The sequence below is a fragment of the Spermophilus citellus genome (assembly GCF_964194105.1).
Source record: "Spermophilus citellus genome assembly, chromosome: 6".
In the NCBI taxonomy this organism is placed as follows: Eukaryota; Metazoa; Chordata; class Mammalia; order Rodentia; family Sciuridae; genus Spermophilus; species Spermophilus citellus.
In genome coordinates, this window is record NC_138187.1 from 74,776,094 (window position 1) to 74,796,742 (window position 20,649).

The 20,649-nt window shown below is 34.6% G+C and overlaps 1 protein-coding gene across 1 annotated transcript in view; it reads left to right on the plus strand.

Moving 5' to 3' along the window:
• Positions 1-20,649, plus strand: part of STAM (signal transducing adaptor molecule) — a 68,643-nt gene that overhangs the window by 586 nt on the left and 47,408 nt on the right. The window contains exon 2 of the mRNA XM_081298424.1: positions 19,116-19,200. Within this exon, the coding sequence (XP_081154550.1) occupies positions 19,116-19,200 (85 nt within the window). The remainder of the gene's footprint in view (positions 1-19,115; positions 19,201-20,649) is intronic.

Here is a 20,649-nt window from a genome sequence, read left to right on the forward strand (position 1 = left end):
TCCTATAGCAGCAGTGTTACTCTAGCTAAATTTTAAGTATCTGAAACTACGAGCATGTTTTAGTTAAGGTTCCTCAGGTTTTAAAAATCTCTTTCCTAACTTAGGTCACTGCAGGAGAAAGCTCTGGTTGAGGGTAGACCCCAAAATGTTGGGAAACATGAGGATGAAATACTTGGCAACAACTGAAACTTAATTGAGGGCCTGAGTCTTTTGGGTTGCCTTTCTTAGATTGGGTCTCTCATTGTAAGAAGCATGGAAGAAGACTTTGAATCCGGGAAGGCATCTGTAATGTTAAATTTGTGTTGTTTTCGGAATCATTGGTATTAGTTGTCCATCATACCAATTCAACAAGTAAGCTCCTCTCCCCTTTCTTTTTCTGGTTTAAAGGTAATAATTGCGGGATTTGGATTTCTGGGAAGAGAATTTTGGGGTTATTTGGATGCACTAAGAAACTACCTTGGCACACAAGTGCTAAGGAAAGCAAGCCAAGTACAATATCCAAGTCCTATAAGGCAGAATTTAACAATTATTATAGTAAACAAATACAAGGGAAACCTTATAGAGTTACTTTATACATCTTTGTATATTTTAATTATGAAAGGTGAGTTTTGAATTTTTCTTTTGGACTCTTACAACATGTCACTGATGCTTGGAAATTTGAGTTAAGACAAGAAAAGAGTTCTGTCTATCTCTGCCTGTTCCTAGCTCATAGTGAAATAATAAAGTTAAATTGATTTCCAGTGTCCTCACCTTTAAAGAAGCAAAAACACATATTTCTGTTCTGTGATTAAATGAAATAGTATGTTTAGAGAGCCTACCACAGTGTAAGCAATTTTATATAAAGTAGTGTATCAATCTGTAGAACAAATGCTTAAAATAAAACACTAGCTTTTCCTGTTTTCAGCACCTTTATCTAGTTTTAATGGTTTCATTTGATGTAACTATCAACTAACCAATCACCTTTCTGTCCCATTCACATTATTTGTCTTTGTTGTGGTGTATATTGAACTCAGGGCCTCTTGCATACTCCTGCTGGTGTTTTGAACAGGTTTGCCTTGGATTCAGACAAAATTCTTAATGTCAAACCTGTTCCTTGCACCTGCACCACCCAATTCAAACACAGGTTCCTTCTTGCCCTTATGCTTTTGTTTCTATAATTTCTCCTGTCTTTCTGTGTATCTTCGTTTTATAGTCCAATTTAGAATCCAGCCTGAATTATTTCCTGATAAATATAGCTTAGGGTTTCTTAGTAGCAACATATAGATAGTTTAGACTAAATATCTTTATGAAAGTCTATACAATACATTTGTGGCCTTTATTCATGAGATGCCAGTGGCATTCCACTGCCAGTAATGTTTTAAAAAGTCTTAAAGCATAATTAAATGCCCCCTGGGGTGTCAGAATAGTTCTCCATTGAGAACATCTACAATATAGTCTATTGTAGTTTCCACCTTTTTCCAAAATTCTGCAAATTATTTTAGCATTTTTTCTTTACAAAATTATTGAGTATTATTGAGGTAGTTGTATCCTGTATTTTGTTCCTTAATTATTTTGGTGGTGCTAAATAGTAGGTGTTTAATCTTTGTTGAGAATGTTGCGGTTCTCACAAGACTTCTAGACAATAAGCTTCTTGAATGTAGACACATCGTTTTCTTCTAGAAAAGCTACTTTTAAAAAGTTTGTTAGGTTTTGGCATTTAGATCAATTTTTTCTCATATGTTTTGAAATATTGTGAAAGGTTTATATAAGAAGACCTTTCAGAGATTACCAGTTTAATTATCCTTGAACAGAGTCCTATAGAGTTCCTTGTTTAATTTTTCATTAGTAGCATATAGAATGTAGTATGTAGAATGCTTTCTAACAGTATTTCTTCTTACCCTGTTGTCCATCAGTGTTTCAGCTATATTAAAGTACTACTTGATATGATTATTAATCACTTAACAATTACATGCATTTGCACTTCAAAATTGTGTTCAGTTTTATTCACACACTGAAACTGTCAATCTTATATATAATATAGAACTCCTTTAATGCTAGGATTTTTGTTTCATTTTTTCACTACTATATCCCAAGCATGTAGACCAGGGTCTAGTGCTAATAAACATTCACTGAATAAATGAAATTTACTGAATAATACATACATTACTGAATATACATTTACTGAATAAATGAAATTCATTCTGGACAATTCATTTCTTCTAGATTCAACTCTTGAATTAAAAAAAAAACTTGCTCCATCAAGTTTTTATTTCAAAGTCACTACTGACTTCCATCTTGCCAAATCCAGTGGTCTGTTCCTTGTCCATTTCTTTGGTGATCTCTTAAATATTTCTCTTAGATGTACTTTATTCATGGTTTTCCAGGACATCGACCTTTCCTATTTTCTGCTTAGCTCATTTTTAACCTTTTTTTCTTCTTTTCTCATTATCCAAATGTTGACTGCCCAAAGTCTCAATTCTAAAATCTCTTTTTCTTTGACATTTTTTTCTCTTAATGTCTTAGGGGACACCTTAACTTTGTGTTAAGATTTCAGTCTCTGTGGAGTGCCACTGTTTGAATTCAGATCTCAGGCTTGCTGCTTAACAACAGTGTGACTTTGAGTCAGTTGGTCAGATATTCTGTTCTGTTTTCTTATCTTTAATGTCAGATGAAGGGATAATAATAGTTCTTTAATTTAGAGGACTGTTTAGAGAATTGTTAGTAGTTGTAAAGCCAGTAGAAAAATTTCTATGCTTTTTATTTATAAAGTAAGAATAAAATAAAAACTAATCTCTTAGCTTTTTAAAATTTTTTTTGTTATTCTAATTTGTTGTATATGACAGCAGAATGCATTACAGTTCATATTACATATATAGAGCACAATTTTTCATATCTCTGGTTGTATACAAAGTATATTCATACCATTCGTGTCTTCATACATGTACTTAGGGTAATGATGTCCGTCTCATTCCACCATCTTTCCTACCTCTTGCCCCTTTCCTTCCCCTCCCACCCTTTTGCCCTATCTAGAGTTCTTCTTCCCTTGCTTCCCCTCCTAACCCGACTATGAATCAGCCTCCTTATATCAGAGAAAACATTTGGCATTTGATTTTTTGGAAATTGGCTAACTTCAGTTAGCATTATCTTCTCTAACTCCATCCATTTACCTGCAAATGCCATGATTTTTATTCTCATTTATTGCTGAGTAATATTCCATTCCATATATATACCACATTTTCTTTATTCATTCATATACTGAAGTCCATCTAGGTTGTTCCACAGTTTATCTATTGTGAATTGTTCTTCAATAAACATTGATGTGGCTGTATCCCTGTAGTATGCTGTTTTTAAGTCTTTTGGGTAAACTGAGGAGTGGGATACCTGGGTCAAAAGGTGGTTCCATTCCCTGTTTTCCAAGGAATCTCCATACTGCTTACCATATTGGCTGCACCAATTTGCACTCCCACTAGCAGTGTATGAGTGTGCCTTTTTCCCCACATCCTCACCAATGCTTATTGTTGTTTGTATTCTTAATAGCTGCCATTCTGACAGGAGTGAGATGAAATCTTAGAGTAGTTTGCATTTCTCTAATTGCTAGAGATGTTGAACATTTTTTCATATATTTGTTGATTGATTGTATATCCTCTTCTGAGAAGTGTCTGTTCAGTTCCTTGGCCCATTTATTAATTGGGTTATTTGGGGGTTTTTTGGTGTTTAGCTTTTTGAGTTCTTTATACATCCTAAAGATTAGTGCTGTATCTGATATGCAAGTGGTAGAAATTTATTCCCAAGCTGTAGGCTCTCTATTCACCTCACAGATTGTTTCTTTTGCTGAAAAGAAGCTTTTTAGTTTGAATCCATCCCATTTATTAATTATTGATCTCAATTCTTATGCTATAGGAGTCTTATTAAGGAAGTAGGGGTCTAATCTGATATGATGGACATTTGGGCCTTCTTTTTTTTCTATTAGATGCAGGGTCTCTGGTTTAATTCCTAGGTCCATGATCCATTTTGAGTTGAGTTTTGTGCATGGTGAGAGATAGGGGTTTAATTTCATTTTGTTGCATATGGATTTCCAGTTTTTCCAGCACCATTTGTTGAAGAGGCTGTCTTTTCTCCAATGTATGTTTTTGATGCCTTTGTCTAATTTAAGATAACTGTAATTATGTAGGTTAGTCTCTGTGTCCTCTAATTTGTACCATTCGTCTACCAGTCTATTTTGGTGCCAATACCATGTTTTTTTTTTTTTTTTTTTTTTTTTTTTTTTTACTATTGCTCTGTAGTGTAGCTTAAGGTCTGTTATAGTGATGCCACCCGCTTTACTCTTTTTGCTAAGAATTGCTTTAGCTATTCTTGGTCTCTTGTTTTTCCAGATGAATTTCATGACTGATTTTCTATTTCTATGAGGAATGTCATTGAGATTTTGATTGGAATTGCATTAAGTCTGTATAATGCTTTTGGTAGTATGGTCATTTAGACTGAAAGATAAGAACCATATGATCATCTCAGTAGGTACAGAAAAAGCATTTGAGAAAATATAGCACCCCTTCAGTTCAAAACACTAGAAAAACTAGGGATAATAGGAACATAACTCAACATTGTAAAAGCTGGAACAAGATAGGGATGCCCTCTTTCACCATTTCTATTTAACATAGTTCTTGAAACACTGGCAAGAGCAATTAGACAAAAGAAATTAAAGGGATACGGATAGGAAAAGAAAACTCATATTTGCCGACAGTATGATTCTAAGTATACTTAGAAGATCCAAAAAATTCCACCAGAAAACTTCTAGAACTAGTAAATGAATTCTGCAAAGTAACAGTGTACAAAATCAACACCTATAGATCAAAGGCATTTCTGTATATCAATGACAAATCCTCTGAAAGAGAAATAAAGAAAACTACTAAATTTACAATAGCCTCAAAAAAATAAAACACTTGGGAATTAACCTAACAAAAGAGGTGAAAGACTTCTACAACAAAAACTATAGAATGCTAAAGAAAGAAATTAAAGAAGACCTTAGAAGATGGAAAGATCTATCCAAGGCTCTTGGATAGGTAGAACTAATCTCTTATCTTTAAATACCATGCACATTCATCATACTTAAATTTTTGTACTTAGCCTCAGCCTGAGTTCCAGACTTAGATACCCATATATTCAACCTCTCCACTTGGATTCTAATAGGAGTCTAAAAATATATTTCAAAAATTTCATTCTCCAATACCCTCTTATTCCTTCACCATTGCCCATCTCAGTAGATGATACCCTTATTATTTCCTACTATTGAGATTTAATATCTAATGTTTATCATTGATTCTTTTTCTTTCACACTCCACATCCATTCTATCAGTAAGAACTTTTGACTGTACTTAAGAAATATATCCCAAATCTCTTTTTTTTTTCTTTTTTTTTATTGGTTGTTCAAAACATTATAAAGCTCTTGACATATCATGTTTCATACATTAGATTCAAGTTGGTTATGAACTCCCAATTTTACCCCATATACAGATTGCAGAATCACATCGGTTACACATCCACAGTTTTACATAATGCCCTATTAGTAACTATCCTCTACTATCCCCCCTCCCCTCCCCTCCCCTCCCATCTTCTCTCTCTACCCTATCTACTGTAATTCATTTCTCTCCTTATTTATTTTCCATTCCCCTCACAACCTCTTATGTGAAATTTTGTATAACAATGAGGGTCTCCCTCCATTACCATGCAATTTCGCTTTTCTCTCCCTTTCCCTCCCACCTAATGTATCTGTTTAATGTTTATCTTTTCTTCCTGCTCTTCCTCCCTGCTCTGTTCTTAGTTGTTCTCATTATATCAAACCAAATCTCATTACTTCTTTCTACTTCAGAACTGTTATCATGTCATCATAATCTCTTTCATACTAAGGCAAGAGCTTTCTGGTACCGTTTGTTACCACATTTGCCCCTATAATCAGTTCTCATTTACAAAGTCCAGTGTGATCTTTACTAAATGTTAGATAGTGTTACTTACCTGCTTAAAACTCTGTAGTAGCTACCTATACCACTTAAAGGGAAATGCAAATTCTTTATGATGGTCTGTAGTCTGGCCCCTTTCTGGGTCTCTGATGTGATTATGACATCCAGATTTCCTATCAAGCCAAGTTTCTTGGATCTGAACACTACAGGTTCATTTCTGCCCCTATAGCTATCTGTCTTATGCTATTTCTTTGCCTCCGAATATTAAAGTCTTGATGTTCATTTCATCATTCGGGACTAGAGCTGGGGTTTTAGCTCGGTGGGTAGAATTTGTGCCTAGCATGTGTGAGGCCCTAGGTTTGATTCTCAGTACTGCATATAAGTAAATAAAATAAAGGTCTATTGACAACTATAATAATATTTTTTAAAAAGTCACTTTCCAAGAGAGGTTTTTTTCTAGTTATCTTCTTTTTAAAAAAAATCCATCTTTACACCCTTACTGCTTCTTTTCTTCATTTTTCATTATAGCACTTAACTACTTGATGTTAAATTAATTTATTGACCATTTCTTGTATGGAACATAAACTCCATGAGGATGAGAACTCTTCCTTTCTATTCCCAGTACCTTAGGGACAATGCCTGTTATATAGTAAGTACTCAGTTTATCCAATAATTAATTATTAATATTTTCTAGATTGTCAGTATTGTGTTTTTATTTGGTCTGTTGCTATCACCTAAATAGCAATCTATCAGAAAACCAAACTTGTCTTTCCCAGTCTGGTTCTTCATTCATTCTTTGGTAATTCCATGTTCTAGTTGTCTTGGCTTAAAGCCCAAGAGGCATCTTTGAATCATTCCTGTCTCTGCTAAGTCACTCATGTCTTTGTTTTTATAATAGGGCATTTTGCATTCCTAGTCAGACTACGTGGGACCAGTTCACATCCTACAGATTTTTTAATCCATTCAGTGTCATAAACCACAGCCAGATACTTTTTCTTCTGAAATGTGCTTTGATGAAAAGACTGTGGCTCTGGGCTTAACTTGCACCTGTTGGTAAATGGGTAGTTGAACAGGTACAGGTACTTGAGTTCACTTACCACTTTTGTAAATAGGTATGAAATATATCTACTCATGGAATTGCTGTGAGGATTATTTGTAAATACGCTTGACATTCTGCCTCTTCCCTGGAGTTGAAAATACCACAAATTCAGCATGGTCAAAAAACTATATTGAGGAGCTGGGGATATAGCTCAGTTGATAAGAGTGCTTACCTCACATGTACAAGGCCCTGGGTTCAATCCCCAGCACCACCAAAAAAGAAGAAAAAAATGTATATAGAAACTTTTTTTTCTAAATAATTCTTTTCCTCTGTTTTGCTGACTCATACATCAGTTGTCTACTTAGTCACAGAGATCAAGAGCCTGGGAGTCCTTCTTTTTTGGGGGTGAGGAGTAGGGTACCAGCAACTGAACTCAGGGGCACTGGACTACTGAGCCACATCCCCAGCCCTATTTTGTATTTTATTTAGAGACAGGGACTCACGGAGTCACTTAGTGTCTCGCTTTTGCTGAGGATGACTTTGAACACTTGATCCTCCTGCCTCAGCTTCTCGAGGAGCCCCTGGGATTACAGGCTTGTGCCACTGCCCTTGGCCTTGGAGTCCTTCTTGACTTCTATAGTTATAATTCTTTACATTCCAAAAAATAAATGTATCTTATCTACTATGTGCCAGGCAAAATGAATATGTCCCTCAAGAATTCCAGTGTTGCTGTAGTCTGTGTCCTTTAAGTTCCTAATAGTACTTGAATTCATCTTTCTATTTATGTAACTGCTTAGGCAGGTTTATATCACTGCTCTCTGAGATTACTACAGTAGTCTCTAACTGTTCTCTGCTTCTAGTCTGTCCCCGGTCATTTCCAGGTTGCTGATAGTGATATTTTAAAAATATGGTTCCTCGGAGTGAAATATTTATCCGAGTCTAAAATCTTCAATTAAGTCGAACTTCTTAACGTGACATATAAAACATCTTAACTTTTGGCTTCTTTTTAACTCTTCAGCCTTACTTTCTGTCAGATCAGTTGGGGCAGGCAATGGCCAAAGGAGGCAGATTTAAAAGGACCACTGAACAGGCTTTATTGAGATATCACTCCAGGGCGGAACTTGATCAGACCCACAGAGGGGACAGGGGAAGGGTCTGAGGAGAAACCACGTGGAAGCTCTACTGGACTGGACTTTTATGAGGCTTACAGCAGGAAGGGAAGGGCTTGGGACAGGAAAAGGTGTTTCTAGGGTCCCTTGCCCCCTTGAAGTTGGTCAGGGGAGTTGGCTGAACTCCAGGATTGGCCGGGGGTGGGGGGGGGCCTGTTGATTGACAGGCGTTAGTCAGGAGATCTGGCTGATTGACAGGTGTTTCTGCTGGCATCTGATTGATGTTCTTTTTCTTTCGTTGCGGGCTGCTTTGTTCTAAGTTGCCACCAAGTCGCAGCCACCGACCTAACACTTTCTATTCCTTTTCAGGTACAGATCCTCTTGCTTGACATATTCTTCTCTTGTTCAAATTAGGGTGTTGGGGTATTTTCCCCTCCCCATGTGTTTTTTTTTCTTCTTTTGGATGCTGGGCATTAAATCCGTAGCCTCATGCGTACTAAGCACAAGCTTTTCCCCTGAACCACAACTCATTGTCCATTGGGAGCTTTTGTAGTAATTGTCTTACCAGCATTTCTCCCCTCCCCAAATGCTTGACAGTCATACATTTTGAGGAAATCAGAAGTATCTGCATATCATAAAAAAATTCTCCAATTCATTGAGAAAATTATTGAAATTTAGTTGGGTTTCTTATGTAGGATTTTCTGAGTACTACTGAGTAAATTTCTTTATTTCCTCTTTTTTGAGTATGACCATAAAGATCTGAGGATAAAATTAGATCATTATAAAGCTTTGAATTTTTGAGGCAAGTTTGGTTATTTTTGTCTCTTTTCCCTTTTCCACAAATCCTGTTTTTGTCTTAGAAAGTAAAAAATTTAACTTCAGTTGCTGTTCACAAAACCATGCTGAACTGCTAATAGTTTATATTCTTCTGACTTAAAAAATATTTGTTCTTTTGTAACTAGAAGAAATGTGTTAATGATTTTGTTGCTTTTAAGGCAACATCAATAACTGATATGAAAATTTGGAGTTTTGAAATTAGTGCATTTCTTATTTGTGTATATAAGGTTGAATCAGATCTGACCCTGTATAGGAAAGTAAAGAAGGTAGTTCATGGGTGTTCCGTATCATGGGTGTTTGGTATATCTGGAAATGATTGTACTGCACATTCCTGGATATACCATTAATTCAGGAATTATAAGATCATAATTATGAACATAGTTTATATTTGATCAAATATAGGCCTGTCATTTTTGGTTAACTGTTAACTTTGTAATAAATTTAGTTTTAATGCATTTAGCTGTTGTTAAATAAGATGGTATGTTTTAAAATTTAAATGTGTTTCTTTTCTTTAATTCATTTTAGTATTTTAAAAAAAGAAGCTTACTGGGCTTGGCTACTAGTCAGTAAGAATGATGGATTAATTATTAATATGCACTACCAGATCAAAGTAATAACTTATTTTTCTTTTCAAAGATTAGTAAATGTTAGCTTTAGGGATATTGTTCAGGACGACTTGAATCTTCTTGGACTTCAAAGGGGTTGAAAATCTTAAAGGGAAGGGCTAAGGAACTTAAAAGCTTTGTGTTATGGGCTCTTTTTCATTTGTTTAGCTCTTAGGCTGAGGGCCTGGATTTTCAAAGAATGACTCAAAGTAGAATTTGCTCTTATTTTCAAAAGATGTATAATGTATATGGATACTTGAACAATTACAGGTAAATTTAAGACAGTCTCTTAGCTTACTCTCTGGCCACAACAAAATTGAATAGCATTTTAACATATGCATCCTAAATAACCCACTTAGTTACCTGGACAGAAATATTTTCTCATTATGTTTCTCCTTTTTCCTTTTACAAACTGGTTTTATATATTAGCAGTAGATTGATTTTGTTTTTTTTTTTTTTTTTTTTTGTTGTTGTTCAAAAAGCCCAGATCTGATTGGAATTTTTCCTGGTTCAAAACTCTTCCTTGACTCTCTGATGTTTCCTGAATCAAAATAAATAACTCTTCTAGTATTTTAGATCTTAGTATGGTTGTACCTGATTAACCCAACTTTTAGCATAGTAGTCTGTATTTCAGCCAACATAGATATTCTTTTTAAAAAATATTTATTTATTTTTAGGTATAGATGGATACAACACAATGCCTTTATTTTTATGTGGTGCTAAGAATCGAACCCAGGTCCCGCTTGTGCTAGGCGAGCACTCTACTGCTGAGCCACAATCCCAGCCCCAGATATTCTTAATTATACTTTCCCCCCCTCTTTTTATAGCTTTGCTTCTTTTCTTTATTTAATTAAAGAGAAAGAAAATAATTCATTACTCTGTTCTCCTAGTTTCTAAAAGTATTCAAAAGCCCTTCCTAATTCTTTTTTTCTTTTCCCACAGATTCTTTGCCTGTTTTTCAACTTGATTTGGGCTTTCTAAACTTCTATGACACCTTTTCTATCTTATATTTAAGCTATCTGAGTTTCTTTTTCTTCTTCTTTTTTAAGATTGTAAGTCATTTCAGATAAGATCTGGCATTCTCTAGAAGCTCATTTTCATTGAATATGTATTCAAGTTTTATAATTTTTATAATAATTAAGTGTAGGAGTGGATTAAGGGGGATGATCTATTTTCTATAAAGAAAGTTGTGATCTATTTCTCTATATTGTAACAAAAGACAAGTTAATGAGAAAAAAGCTTAACAAATTTATTTGATCAGTCTTTCCTGATATGGGAGCCTTTAGAATTAAAATCCACAGACCCAGGGTGAACTATACATTTTTATGCTTAGGTTTGATGAAGCATGGGCAGCCATGTGGAAATGTGGTTGGACAAAAAGAGGAGTAACTAATGGTAATAGATTGTGTGAGATAACCCTCAAATGCTTATCTGTTCAAGTTCTTCTTGGTCCCTGAGATGTAGCATTTCTTCTTCCTGGGTATGAGGCCAGAATCTTCTGGAATGAAGTTTTTAATTTTATTATGGCTGGCTCCTAGACAGAAAGTCAAGGGAAAATTAGCATAATAATTCTAGTTTTTATAGTTGTCTGTGGGGAAAAGGGGTTCTCCTTTCTGTTACCTACCTTTGAGAAGTAGAAATTCTGGTTTCTGTGGCTTACTTCATGGAGGAATAGGGATGAGAGACAAGAAATGAAAGAGAAACTGCTTATGAGACTTTTATCTTGGGATATTGCTTTCTTAGCCCCAAGCCAAAATCACAGATGTTTTGGACCTTTTTTTTTTTTTTTATTACACGAACAATTCATTGTATATATTCATCTGCTTTGGTTACCTTACTAAGGGTTTAAGTGTGTCCTTGAAAGGTTCTTGGGCTTGAAGCTTGGTTCTCAATAGAGGTGGTGTCTAGTACGAGCTAATTAAGTTCATTGGACACATCATCCTTGGAAGAGATTAATGTAGTTCCCATTGGACACTTCTTACAAGAGTGTGTTGTTAGAAAAAGAATGAGCATGACCTCTGAATCCCTCTGGTTTCCTGTTTCAGTACCAAGGTCTCTTTTATAGGTACTCTCACCATTGTGATGCTCTTAGCCACCAGACCCTTAGGGGCTCAACTGATGGGGCTACTTGATCTTAAGACATAGCTTACAAAACTTGGGCTCAATAAACCTTTTTAATGTAAAGTACCCAGTCTCATGATTTTGTTATTCAATAGACAGATGATAATATAGATAGCTAGGCATAGGTATCCTGTATGCAAGTACCCGTACATTATCAGTACTCATTGGTTGTCATCCACTACTTTCTTACTAGATGATTATTACAATTCTCAGTGTTAGTGATCAATTGGTAGATGATGCTATAACCCTTAGGGATGTGACATAGATCAGGAATTATAAGCCTGCAAAGAATTTGGACAGAATTGGCTACTTTCTATTTTCTGCTTTTGTACTTGCTGTGACCTATCTCTAGCTCTTATTAGTAGGTCAGGTGGGGAAGTGAGTATTCTTGCGATGCAGGCAGCAGAGCATTGAGAAGAGAAGTAGGAATTTTATTATCACAGAATTAAAACCAACCATTACAAATATGAATCGTGTTATGGGTTACTCCATCTCAGGTTAAAAAATGAGTCTGTTGGGGCTGGTGTTGTAGCTCAATGGTAGAGTGCTTGCCTAGCATGCAGATGCACTGGGTTTGAACCTCAGCACATATAAAAATAAATAAAATTAAGGCATTGTATCTATCTACAACAACAAAAAAATTTAATGCTAAAAAGGAAAATGAGTCTGTTATTGGTGATTTAATCTCTCTGTTCTCTGATAAGATGTAGTGTTCCAGTAGAGACTGGTTGTCTTCTGTGCATCTATAATCTTGAAAGGTAATATTTTTATGAAGTTTTGCCTCCCATGCATTTTATTTCTCCTAAGTTGCTTTGTTGCTTTTTTCCTGTTTTCTTCCCTCCCTCCCTTTCTTTCTTTCGTCTTTTCCTTAATCTCTCATGTTAGAATATTTTTTACTTGATAATTTTTGCTTGTCTGCCCATGGTTAATACTTGAAAAGCACATTGGAAGCCCTGATTGTGTGGTTAGGCCTTCTTGATTTTGAACTACATTGGTTATTTTGTGGGCCATTTACTGTGGAATTTCTTCCCCTGCCCTCAGTATTATATTTTTAGTATCTGTAAGTCTTTCCTCTTGGGCTGAGCTAGAGCATTCAGTTCTAGTCTTTTCCTGGAAGGTTAAACCAGCTGTTGAACCAGCTTTACATAGCTATGGTAAATCTCATTTGGTCTTGATGTATGGTTCTTTTTATATATTGTTGGATTCAGTTTGCTAATATTTTGTTGAGAATTTTTGCATTCATACTCATGAAAGATAATGCTGTATAGTTTTCTTGCAGTGTTTTCTGGTATGGGTATTAAGGTAATGCTGGCTTCATAGAATGAGTTAGGAAGTATTTATCTTTGACAAAAATTGTAAAGAATTCCTTAAATGTTTGAGAGAATTCACTGGTAAAACCATCTTTGGTGCTTTCTGTTTTGGAAGGTTATTCATTTTTTTGTTCAATTTCTTTAATAGATAACAAAACTATTCTGATTCTTTATTTTTATCAGTTTAGGCATATTGTTTCCTCAAACAGATTAGTCCATTTCATCTAGATTATCTAATTTGTGGGCATAGAGTTGTTCATAATATGTCTTTGTTTACAATCTTTATGCCCATGGGGTCTGTATTGCTGTCTTTTCCTTCATTTCTCATATAAATTTATGTCCTCTCTTTTTTTAAATTAGGCTAGTTAGAGGTTTTTATTGCTCTTTTAAAATAACCAGTTTTGGACTGTATTTATTTTCTGTTTTTCTCTCCTATTTTCAGCTTCATTGGTTATGTTCTCATGTTTGTTTGTTTGTTTTTCCTTCTGTTATTTTGGATTTAATTTGATCTTCTAGTTTTCTAAGATTACAGTTTATATTATTGATTTTAGGTATTTATTGTTTTCTAACATTATAGCATTGAATGCTGTGAGGTTTCTTCTAAGCAGTGCTTTCATTGCATCCCACAGATTTTGATAAATTGTGTTTTCATTTTCCTTTAGTTTAAAATATTTTAAAATTTCTTGAGACTTTTTGATATGTGTTATTTAGAAGTATGTTATTTATTTCTGTGTATTTTGATGTTTTCCAGCTATTTTTCTGTTATTGATTTTCTAGTTTGACTTTTTTGTGGTCTGTGAACAGATATGGTGTGATTTCTACTCTTTTCAATTTGTTTTGGTGTGTTTTATGATTCAGAATATGGTCTATCTTGGTGAATGCTGCATGTGAGCTTGAAGAAAGTACAAGTTCTGCTGTTATTGGGTAGTCTATAGTTGTCAATTATATCCTGTTGATTGATGGTGGTATTGAGTTTAACTGTGTCCTTACTGAGTTTCTGCCTGCCTGATATGTCCATTTCTCATGGATTGGTATTGAAGGCTCCAGCTATAATAGTGGCTTGTCTGTTTCTTCTTACAGTTCTGTCAGTTTTTACCACACATATTTTGATGGCCTATTGTTAGGCATATACACATTAAGGATTATTAGGTTTTTCTGGAAAATTGCCTCTTGTTATGTAGTGCTCCTCTTCATCCTTGGTAACTTTCCTTGTTCTGAAGTCTTCTGTGTCTGAAAATAACTACTCTCACTTTTTGTTTTTCTTGGCATATACACACACTTCTCGGCTCACGTGGGTTGTGTCCAGATAGACCCATTGTAAGTTGAAATATCATGTCAAAAATGTATGTAACAGCATACTGTAGTGCTATATGAATATTGATATGTATAACAGTGGAATGAAAAATAGATAAGTTTTTAGACCAGCCTAAGTGTCATTTAACAGATGAGTAAGTAATTAAGGAAAATGTAGTATATACATACAATGGAGGTTTTTTTTAACATTTATTTAATTTTATATTTTTAGTTGTAGTTGGACACAATACTTTTATTTCACTTACTTATTTTTTTTTTCACTTACTTATTTTTATGTGGTGCTGAGGATCGAACCCAGGGTCTCGCACATGGGAGGTGAGTGGTATACCTCTGAGCCACATCCCCAGCCCCAACAATGGAGTTTTATTCAGGCATAAAGAAGAATAAAATCATGCCATTTTCTAGTGAATGGATAGAACTGGAGAATATGATGCTAAATAATAAGCCAGACTCTGAAAGTCAAGGGTCAAATGTTTTCTCCATATGTGGAAGCTAGAGAGAAAAATAAATAAAAAAGGACCTCATGAAAATGATGAGAGACCAGTAGAGTAAGAAAGGGATCAAGCCAGAGAGAAGAGGGGAGGGAAAAGGAGAGGTGGAGCGTGGGGAAGAAGAGAGGGAAAGGGGAGGTATGTTATGTGCATGTACGAAAATGTCACAGAAAGCCCAATATTGTATACAATTATAATGCACCAATAAAAACAATGAAAAATGTACTTAATTCAGCTAACTTACTGAACATCATAGTTAGAAGCACAGTACACTGTTGAGTATCAGTTGTTTACCCTTGTGATTGTGTGGGAGACTGGGAGCTTATACTCATTGCTGCTGCCCAGCATCATGAGAGAGAGTTGTATGGACATGTTGTAAACTCCAGAAAAAACAAAAATTTGAAGTGCAGTTAGTACTAAATGTGACCAAAAGTTTAAAAATTGTGAATTAAACTTTTTTTTTTTTTTTTACTAAGGGACCATCTGTATCTCTTTCTCCATCTTTTTATTTTTAATTTATATATGTCTTTATAAAGTGAGTTTCTTATAGACAGAATATAATAGGGTATTGTTTTTTGATCTATTCTGATAGTCTTTTATTTGGTGTAGTATTTAGACCATTTAAAGTGACCAGCCTAATTCATCAATTAATATTGATGAATTACTATTTACCATGTTTGTTACTATTTTCTTTTTGTTGCCCTTGTTCTTCGATTCTATTTTTGTTTTCCATACTTTTTTTCTTTCTGTAGTTTCCTTCCTTCCTTCCTTCCTTCCTTCCTTCCTTCCTTCCTTCCTTCCTTCCTTCCTTCCTTCCTTCTCTTCTTTCTTTCTTTCTTTCTTTTTCTTTTTTTTGGTATCTGTCATTGATTCCAGGGGTACTTAACCACTGAGCCACATCCCCAGCCCTTTTAGAATATTTTATTTAGAGACATGATCTTGCCAAATTACTTGGGGCCTCACTGAGTTGCTGAGCTTGTCTTTGAACTTGCAATCTTTCTGCCTCAGCCTCCTGAATGGCTGGGATTACATGCACCACTGCGCCTGGCACCTTCTGTAGTTTTAATTGTGTTTTGTGATTGCATCTTATTTCTTTTCTTGGCATAGTTATACTTTCTAGACTTTCAATGGTTGCTGTAGAGGGTGAAATGTACATTTACAACGAATCCAGTTTTATTTTCAAATAACATGGTATAACTTCATGGGTAGAGCAAGTGCCTCATAAAAAATACCACTGTTTTCTCTCTACCATTCCTTGTAACATGGCTGTCATTTATTTTACATATGTATAATCATACTTAAGGAGATGTATATGTATATGTGTGTGTGTGTGTGTGTGTGTGTATATATATATATATTTATATTTATATACAGGTACATAAAGAATACATTCCTGCTATTTTAAATAAATTTATGTCAGAACAATTGAGAATAAGAAATTTTTTTTTACTTTCAGATATTTCATATCTCCAATGCTATTTCTTTCTTTAGGTAAATTCAAGTTTCTGACCTATTTTCCATCTCTGCAAAAAAGAAAAATACTCTTATCTTGTAAGACAAGTGTTGGTAACATGTTACTTCAGTATTTGTCTGAGAAACTATTTCTTTCACTTTTAAAGAAAATTTTAGAGTATAGGATTCTAGGTTGGCAGTTATTTTCTCTAAACACTTTAAATTTTTATGTTACTCTTTGTCTTGCTTGGTGATTTCTGAAAAGTCAGATGTATTTGTTTTACTGTCATAAGGCATTTTTTTCCCACTGGCCTCCGCAAGTTTTTTTTTTTTTTAAATCTTTGATTTTTCTGCAGTTGGAATATGATATGCCCATGTGTAGTTTTCTTGACATTTATTTTGCTTAGTATTCCCAGAGCCTCCAGGGTCTTTTTGGTGTCTGACATTTGGGAGAAATCTGTTTGTTCTTTTTTTCTCCTTCTGGTGTTCCCATTATTTGTTCTTAGATATTCTGTCCCCTTACCCCCGCCCCCAGTCTTTTTGGTTTTGGTTTTCAGTTTTGGAAATTACTATTTACAGACCAAACTCCAGTTGTAGTCTACTAGTGAGTCCATCAAAGACAGCCTTTATTTCATTTGTATAATTTTTGATCTCTAGCATTTCTTTTTGATTCTTTCCTAGAATTTTTGTCTCTCTGCTTACATTTATTTTTGCATGCTGTCTACTTTTTTTCATCAGAGCCCTTAGCATATTAACTATGGTGTCAAAAATTCTTAGTCTGATAATTCTATCATCCCTGCCATATATTAATCTGGTTTTCTATGCTCTCTTTTCAAACTGTTTTTGCCTTTTAGTATGATGTGTAAATTTTTTTTGAGGTGAGGTGCTGAGGAACTCAGGGGCACTTAACCACTGAGCCACATCCCCAGCCTTATTTTTTGTATTTTATTTAGAGACAGGGTCTCACTGAGTTGTTTAGTGCCTTGCTAAGTTGCTGAGGCTGGCTTTGAACTTGCAATCCTCCTGCCTCAGCCTCCTGAGCCTTTGGGAGTATAGGTGTGGGCCACCACATCAGGCGATATGTAAATTTTTGATGTATGGAAAATAGAAACTCACTTCAGACCTTTAGATGGCTCTTAAATAGGCCTTAATAGTGTGGTAGTAAGACGTGATGGGAGCAGAAGTGTATTATATTTCTATGATTTAGGTATGTCTTTTATTGAGCCTGTGCCTTTGGACTGTGAACTTTACAAATGCTTTTCAGTATTTCCCCCACATAGTGTGTGTGTGTGGGGGGGCGTTTCTCTTTCCTCAGTTAGAAAGGTAGAGGGGACTAGAGCTGGGAATCATTCTTACCTTAATCTCTGGTAAAACTTTGTTTAGTTAGGCCCTAGTAAAATAGTTTGTCTTCAAAGCAGTCCTTGTTAAGAAGAGCAAAGTGCTCTGGTGTTTCAAAATGGTTCCTTCTCTCCCTTTCTTGCCACTAGCACAAGAAGATTTTTCTCATATATTCACTGTGAAATCCACTCTAATTCTTACAAAGATGTGGGGATTCCCTTATGATTTGGTTCTGCTGGATTTTAAACTCACTCTTGTCCTGTGAACCTTCAGCAATTTGTCGGTTTACATTTAGATTTTCCAACCTGGCTTTGATTCCTGTGGAGCTTAATTCTGCTTGTGCTAAGTTGTGATTCTCTGCATCTGCTTCTCTCTCTAATTTTGGGAGTCAGTGGTTTGCTCTGTAAGCTTCTTCCCAGAAAGATCTAGGAAGAGTTGTTAGTTTTTCAATTTGTTCAATGTTTTACTTGTTGGGAAGGAGTGATGGCTTCCAAGCTCCTACATGCCAGATTGGAAACCAGAAGTACTTCCTTTATTTTATGTGTCCATGTTTTTACTATGCATGGTGTTCACTAGTTCAGAAAAGCTTTGCTTTACTTCTAGAAAACACACCTTCACTTTTTTTTGTTTTTTTGCTACATTTGGGGAGAGGTAGTTGCAAGTGGCCTTCTATAAGGAAGATGAAGTAGTGAACTGCTACATTTCAAAGAGCTTTTATTGATTTTTTCCTAATTTTAAGACCTCTTTCTTCACTTTCATTACCATTCTTTCTGCTAACCATTTTCCAGCCTTCTGAGAATTTGGTGGTATATGGAGGCTAGTTATAATAATATATGATTATGTGATTCATATAATATATGATTCTCCCCTTTGGTCCTCTATATAGATTATCATATATATGTGTTGTTATAAAGCTTTTGGGATATAGTTGCTATTAATTACATCTCATGTTTTCCATGTGCTTGTGTGTTTGTCTTTTTAAAAATCTTTTCATAATTAAGGGAGAAAGCTAAATTAGATGATTGTGTTCATTATACCATACCTCTGTTGATGTTTTTAGTATGTCAAGTGTTTAGGAAAAATATTTGCAGGGTTTTTTTCTGTCCTTTAGTTCCCTCCTCCACATTCTCAAAAACAAAACAAAAACAAATCAATAAAATTAGCCAAATAAATTACATGAAACATTTGGATGGAGATCTGTGCCCAACTCGTGTCCCTTCATTGACAAGTAAAGCTAAGAATTTTTTGATAATGAAAATAATGTTTCTTACTTTAGTCCTTCTATTTGCAGATGGGGATAGACCTGTATATAACTTGCTTTAATAAAGAAAAATAATGTTCTATTTTAAGTGAAAAGCAAATGAAATGTGACTGGGGAAAATTTGTGTTAGTAAATGTGCTCCTTCCTCTTTTAAAGGTAGACATAAAAATCTTACTAACCAGACTGCTGGCAACTATTTGGGTTTTTTGTTGATGCTTGATTATACCACAATTTGATGATTTGAATATAATTATGATTTTTAAAGACATTTAAAATAATGTTTCTGTAATTCCTTTTGCTATCTGCAGAGAAAGCAACCAGTGAGATGAATACTGCTGAGGACTGGGGCCTCATCTTGGATATCTGTGATAAGGTTGGCCAGTCTCGTACTGGGTAAGTGTTCAACATTTCAAAAAGTTTTTATTCATTCTTTTTTCTAAACATGAAGAAAAGGATCAAGAGGTAAAATATTAAAAGTTAGTTTAAAAAGAGAATGTTTTTATTAGAAATATTTGAAGTCTCATCCCATTAAGGTTTAACCAGTTAGACTGACATGAGTGGTAAAAAATTGGGTTCAAATTTTGGTTGTAACTACTTAGTTATGTCACATTGGATAAGTAACTTGCCCTTCTGGCCTACCTTTTGTAGTTTACCACATAGAATTGAAAGTAGTATCTTCTTCATGGGGGGATTGTTGTTCATTTGTGAGATTAATTAATATATAAAGTGTTTCTAATAGTGCTTGGCCTGTAGTTAAATGTGTATAACTCTTTCTGCTTTTGATTAAAATCATATTTTGCTCCATTTTGTCTGTAGAGGCCTGGGTATGGACCAATATCTCTGTATGTTTTAGAGATAAAAGTTTATCTAATATAAACATAACAGTTGCAGAGTCCTTCTCTTTTCATTCTGTTGGTTTTCATTTTATCTTTACTTTGGTATTTTTTATTCTGTAAATTTTTGGGGCGGGCTGTAATAATTTGGTCGGTTTTTTAAAATCAAAAGATAAACTCCCTTTTGTTACCAGAAATATTCCATTTTTTTTTTTTAGTAAAAAAATAATTCATAAGTGGACTTCAGGGTGCATGCCTATAATCCCAGTGACTTGGGAGGTTAAAGCAGGAGGATCACAAGTTCAAGGCCAGCCTGGAAAAACTTAAACTTTGTCTTAAAAGAAAAAGTGCTAGGGGGCGGGGCTAGGGCTGTATCTCAGTGGTAGAGGCACTGGGTTTGATCCTCAGCACCACATAAAAATAAATAAATAAAGATATTGTGTTCATCTACAACCCAAAAATATATATATTAAAGATTTAAAAAAGGGCTAGGGATGTGGCAGTAGTGGTAGTGTGCCCATGGTTTCAATCCCTGGTACCAAAAATCAATGAATGAACGAATAAATGAATTAATTAATTTGTAACCTATATGAAATTCTATATGATGTACAATAAATGTCAATTTGTTTTTCTTCATGTTAGCATTATTATACAAAGAAGTGTTCATTAGATATTCTTTTCCATATTTTTTTTTTCTCACATATTTGAGATTTTGGAATTTGTAGATGCAAAAAAAATTCTTTTGTCTTTTTGCATTTTGCTTTTATCTAGTATCAACAAATTTGGATACGTCTTCATTTTTTAATTTTTTCAAATTTATTTTTAGTCTGCCTGCTTTTTTTCCCCTCACAATATTTTTTAAAATTTTTTTTTGTTGTAGATGAATATAATCTATTTATCTATCTATCTATCTATTTATTTATTTATTTATATGTGGTGCTGAGGAATGAACCCAGTGCCTGACTTGTGCAAGGCAAGCGCTCTACCACTGAGGTATAGCTGCAGCCCT